This window comes from Gossypium hirsutum, chromosome D12, assembly GCF_007990345.1.
Source record: "Gossypium hirsutum isolate 1008001.06 chromosome D12, Gossypium_hirsutum_v2.1, whole genome shotgun sequence".
Lineage (NCBI taxonomy): Eukaryota > Viridiplantae > Streptophyta > Magnoliopsida > Malvales > Malvaceae > Gossypium > Gossypium hirsutum.
In genome coordinates, this window is record NC_053448.1 from 41,180,123 (window position 1) to 41,186,424 (window position 6,302).

The window sequence follows — 6,302 nt, forward strand, 5'->3', positions numbered from 1 at the left end:
GAGAACACAAGAAGGAAAATGTAAGTTGTGATATAACAATTATTACTGTAAGAGTGCGTGCATTTATTTCTAAATTCGAAAATCCTGCATAAAATAGTGAAAGACTGATAGAAGAACAAGAAAGTCTAAGACAAAAAAAGAAAAAAAGAAAAAACTTAAATGGAAATTTATAATATTAGTCTAAAAAATGATTTGGTGATATTTTTTTTAGCTTCACTGTAAATGTATTTCTTTTTCGATAACTTTACAAAATTTCTATTTATGAGCGTTAATGGAGTTAAAATGATAATCCCTCTCTCTTAGAGTCAAAAGCAAAGAACTTGAAGATGAAGATTACTTACTACATTCAATATTAAAGTAACTGATATCTCCAGGTTAGCTTAGCAATGAAATTTTTGAAGGTCAAGTCAAATGGTTTAAGAGTTATAATTCGGTTTAGCTGTGAATAATATAGAGGTTGGATTTGAAGAGTTTACTAGGGGTCAAAGTTTCAGACTGACTTGTGGTAGGGGTATGGTGGCCTGAAATTCGTGAATGTCAGATCGTGGGATCAGCTTTGAAGAGAAGAGGTAGAGGGTGAAGGAGAAAGAAGCCGAAGAGAGATTTTTTTTTTCATGCAAAACGCACTTATGTAAAAATTATAAAATCCACATGATATAATTATGTTGATTAAATTTATCTTAGTCAATGCCACATTAAGAATCAACAGACGAGTGAGTAAAAAAACAATCTTAAAAACTCTAGTGACTAAATTGTAACTTTTTATAACTTAGTGATGAAAATAAAAAACTTAGATATATTTGAGTGACTAATACTATAGTTTACCCTAATATATTTAAAATCCAAACATCAACACGTGGAAAACAGCCAAACGACAATGATTCCCCTACTTTTTTTTCTTACACTCAAATTCAACAAAGATATTTTTGTTCTTCCTTTTTTACCCTCTAAAAAAACCAGCATAAAAAATAAAAAAAACAGGCGGGGAAAGAGCTTTTTCACTTACCAATTACCATAGGGGTAAGAAAAAACAACCGCCATTTTTTAAGCGCATCCATTGGGCTTAAACCCGATCCGAGAGCCCGCTAAATCATAAGCAACCAGAAAACCTTGTTGCTGGATATTTCCAATTATGGACAAACCACTCATGGTACCGGCGAAAGCAAAGCAAAATGTCCCACTGCTATCGACCGGAATCAAATAGTTCGTCGCCGGTAATGACACGTCAGCTCCTCTGAAATGTAACACCACTGTCGGTACTTTAACTGAAGTCTTACCGGAAAAGTCGTAACATGTGTCGAATAGTGAGAAAGCGGGTGCCCGTTTCAGGTTCGATGACCCGAGACGGAAAGCATTCCTTAATGCGATGTAAGCGGGTCGGGTCAGACGGGTGACGGAAGTTCCCGAATCGATGATGACACCACCGTCACCGTCCCGGTCCATTTTGAACAACGACGGTCTGATTTTGGGGACACGTGTCCCACCAACACTGATACCCAACAGTTGGACGTAGTAAAAAGTGTCGAGCTTTGGGTTCGTTAACAATGGAGTAAACACGGCGGTTCGAGGAATCGCCGTGTCGCCGAAAAGCAGGGACGACGGTTTTGAAGAAGCGGACCGGTCGGCTAAACAGTAAGAGAACTTCCGGTTGAGTCGGCGTCCGGTTTGGGTAGGAAACGATAATCTTCCACGACCGAGACCTAATAAACCGGCGGCACCGACGAACAAGCCTTGGTTGTTGTGACCACAGCCGAGCGCCACGCGTCCAATTCGGTTCATTCTAAACGTCAACGTTTCGGTCGAGAAATCACCGTACGTAACCGAACCGTCGCCGTAGGATACTTGGTAAAGACACATTCGACGGTGGTTACAACCCGAAGAATCTAAACTACGGCAAAGTTGGGATCCACAGGGAATACCGGAAAATGACCGTGATTTAGTCGGGTCAAATATCGGGTCGGATTGAGAGTAACATTTCTTACAAGGCGAACATTGGACCCAAATGACGTCACTACCGGTGTCAAGCACCATGTAAAGATACCTCGGCGGAGTACCGACGCCGAGGCGCGTAAAATACTCTCCACTACCTTGAGCGAGTCCTGAAATAACAGAGCTACTAAACCCAGGACGCCTTCCGGGGGCGCGTGGATGCTTACGAGCAACGGCTTTTGAAACGAGGGAGTTGATTGTTTCTGCACGGAGCGCGTCGCGTTGGAGGCGGAGGTCGAAGAGTCTCTCCGGTGTTTCTTCCGATGACAAAGCGTCTAAATGGTGCAACTCCAACTGCAACCCCAGCGAAGTGTTGGAATTAACTGTGTCCAAATCGGAAGTTTCAACGAGAGAGTTGAAAGGAAGGCCGGAATCTTGCCATGATAGAACTGGCGCCGACGGGAGAGGGCGGAGAAGTAGGGAATGGAGCTGGAAAGGGGAGGAAACAGCAGCAGAAAGAGAAAAGAAGAGGAGAATAACGAAGGAAGAAAAGAGAAGGGTGGTCTTTGATTTTTCACCCATTGAGTCGAGTGACAGGGAATGAAGAGGAAAGAGAGAGAAGAATCAATGGCGAAACACAGTGATTTTTACACTTCGCAGATGGAATTTAAATAATTTCATTATGACCCAAATTTTGCGAATTAACATCATTATTACAGTAGTTAGTGGCTTTATCACGTTCTGCTTCAACTGTGTTTTCTTGAGTAACAGTTTAATTTGGGATAATGACAAAAAAACCCCCTGTATCTGTAGTTTCAATTTGTCCAACTTTTATTCCCTTTATCAATTTGGTACCTCAGAGAAATAGGGACTTGAATTAAATTTTCTCTTATAAATTTTTAAGCTCAATTTTATTAAATAAAGCAGAAATAAAATGACATGTTTCCTTCAAATTTAGAGCCTTTTATTTTTAAAAAAAAATTTATACTTAAATATATTACTAAATTAAAATTTTTAATTAATTAATTTTACATTTTCAATTTTCAATTTTCAATTTTAATAATCTTCTCTCTCAAATAAAATACATTAAGAGATGTCCCCTCCGGTCATTGGCACTGTCGCCGCCGCCTTTTACGGTGATCGAATGTTTCCTTCACCCATTCGCTTCTCCTGATTCTGATATTCCAAAACCAACCAAAGGGAAAATTGAAAACTTTTCAGCTTCTTTTGACACAATCTTCACGCTACTTTGGCCATCGCCGGTCAACCATCAACCGAGGAAATCAAAGTTGATCCAACATGTTTAACCTAGAAATCAATAGAAACGCAAAATCACAAAGCTTGAAGAGGAGGGTGGTTCAGTGGCCAATCCCAACAGTGAAGAGGCAAAGGAGGAGATGCACAACATAAGGCAAACCAAAGTTGATCCAACGGTGGAGATTGGGGATCGGATGAGAGAAAAACCGAATTTCAAGATTCGATTTGAGCATTTGGACTTGATTTTCGGGGAATTTAAACACACAAAGGTAAAGAGAGGCTTTGGGTTGTTATTTGGAGGTGCCCGTGTCGGAACGATGCCGGAGACGACGCCGGAGTGGCAGTGGCGGCTAGGGTTCCAAAGGAATGTTTGAGAGGGAAAAAAAATCTCAAGATTTAGGGTTAAGTAATTAAATGAAAAGAAAATAAATTAAATGGGTATAATTAATTGGTAATTAAATGAAAAGAAAAGGAATAAATTTAAAAAATTGTATAATTGTTTGTAGGTCCCTTGTTTTGACCATTTTTTTCCTGACAAATAGTGTCAATTTGTGTCAGGAATTATAATCCTTTGAGCGAGGTATTAAATAGATAGACAAAATGAAAGTAAGGTACCACATTGGACAAATTGAAATTATAGATACCACATTGGAAATTTTGCTAAAGTATGATGAGATTTGTTGCCATTACCCCTTTTGATTTTTGGTGAATCTATTTTTTTATTCTCGTGTCTTTACTATCTATATTCACGATTCGTAATTATCCCTTTCAACAATATCATCTTTAATACTTCGTTTTGGATAAACCATATTGGTAGCCACCCAACTATTAGTGGGTTTATTTATTGTCATTCAACTATGAAAAAATTTATAAAATTCTCATCCAACTATTCGACTAGTCTTTTTGGTCACCAACAATTAAGTGTTAACAAAAAGATAATATGACAATTTTTAAAATTGGCATAATAACAAATTTAATTTTCAACATTTATGTATTATCTAATTTAGTCCTCGAGTGTGAATCTTATAAAACTAGTGAAGAGTGAGTCATCTCAGCCATTAGTTTGAAATCCAATGGTGGAGAATCAGAGCATCAATAGAAGAATGAGAAAAGGTGAAAATTATGGACTTTGGCATTTGGGTGTTTCGATTTTATGTATATTTGTTTTTATCAAATTTAGCTAATAATTTTGTTTTTTTTAAATATTTTTAGGTGAAATGTTCACAATGAAAAATAAAACTACAAAAAAGACCAAATTACATAATGTGTAAAACATTGATCGTTAACTTTTTTTAGAACCAAAACTAAATTGACAAAATGTATGAATGTTTAAGTGTTAAAGTTGTTATCATACCAATTTTAAAAATTGTCATGTCATTTTTCTGCTAGCCATTTAACATCTAGTGACCAAACAAATTACTGAATAGTTGAGTGATCATTTTGTAACTTTTCATAGTTGAACGATCAAAAAAAATATTGATAGTTAGGTGATTACTAGTGTAGTTTATCTTTTCGTTTTTTAGTAAGTATTTGATATCTTTTATAGTTTTGAGTTAAAATTTTATAAATGAGAAAACAATGATAAAAAAATTTACTTTTGTTAAAAAATTCAACTCGACTTAATTTTTATTTTAATCGAAATTTATTATAGAAATGCTTTATACCCAAAATAAAATATTGGACTAGTAATGCAATTATTGCATATGAAATCTATTAAATAAAAGCACTAGTAAAGATGGCAGTTCCATAGTGGAAATTACCCTCTTTTTCTCTTCAAAAAAATCAGTTGTAATTTGATTTAGATGTAATTATAATACATATATTTAATATATTTAGTAATAATTGTAATTAATAGATTTTATTCATATTAGAATAATGGGTTTCAAAATTATTTTAAAGATTTTTAATTAAAATATGCTTTTTAAGTTTATGTATTCTTTGTATATTTTAGATTTAATCCTTCTTACTTTTATTTATGGAATTTTAATTTCTTTATATATTAGATTTTAAAATTTATATATCTAATTATTAACACTAAAAAAATTCATCAACATGAAATTTTGAAATTAAAAAAAAGAAAACTAAATTCCTTATAATTACTATACAAATAATTATACATTCTAAAAGTTACTTTATAATATCTAAACATATCCTAAGTTTTTCTCTTATAAAAACATACATGTTCATTAAGGATGGCAAAAAAAAAAATCCGAATCCGACGGGTCCGAAATATTTACAAAAATACCTTTATATTCATTAAATAAATATATAAAATATGTAATTGAGAGACTATGCTTGTTTTCAGCGTCGTACATACTCGTGACTCACGTAAATTCATATCTTCAGCTACACACATCCCAATCTTTGTTTCTCCTTTACAGCCTTGCAAGATTCCTTAATCTGGAGCTCAAACTTTTTGACTCTATAATTTCTTTAATTTATTTACTTTCATATCATTATTTTCAAAACTTATATACTGATTTTAATTAGATTAAAATTAAAAACTTTTTGGAATTTTAAAATTTAATTTTTATAGTTTTTTCGGTTAAATTCAAATTTAATACAACATCATTTTTTAATTACATGATTGTTAAGTGAATTCTTTATTGTATTTTAAAATGTCAGACCAACAAATTTAACAATAATAATACTGTTAATATCCAAAATTAAAAATAAAAAAGACTTAATTCTTAAAAATAAAAATACAATGATTAAGGTCTGTTTGATTGACGGAATTAATTTTTCGAAAAATCATTTCTAACTTTTCCAGCGTTTGGTTGGCGGAAAACATTTTCCATTTGGAAAATGAACTTCAAAACAAGGGAAAATGGGTTACATTTTAGGGAAAATGTCTTACCCTTTTAATTTCCGTAAGACATTTTCCGTGCACTCCTCTCTATCGCCTCTTTCATTCCTTCCTTCATTTCCGGTAGAAAACTACTTCTGTTTATCGATTTTCCAGTAACTTGTTTTTTTAATTATTCAATACTTGTTTTTTTAACACAATTACAAATAATTTATTTGATATTAGTTTTTTTCAATTTATAACGATTAATATAGTAGCTTAATAATTTAGTATTATTATAAATAAATCATTGCAATATATGTAAAAATAA

At 33.4% G+C, this 6,302-nt stretch overlaps 1 protein-coding gene across 1 annotated transcript; it reads right to left on the reverse strand.

Annotated features, from left to right (window-relative positions):
- Positions 1-744: 744 nt before the first annotated feature.
- On the reverse strand, positions 745-3,567 carry LOC107945869 (aspartyl protease family protein 2). Its single transcript, XM_016880022.2, has one exon. It carries the CDS (start codon positions 2,509-2,511, stop codon positions 1,045-1,047), a length of 1,467 nt encoding a protein of 488 aa, XP_016735511.1. The 5' UTR covers positions 2,512-3,567; the 3' UTR covers positions 745-1,044.
- Positions 3,568-6,302: the final 2,735 nt, after the last annotated feature.

What these genes read in the sequence shown, in the direction of transcription:
- LOC107945869 (XM_016880022.2), bottom strand. Translation starts at nt 2,511, where the DNA reads ATGGGTGAAAAATCAAAGACCACCCTTCTCTTTTCTTCCTTCGTTATT.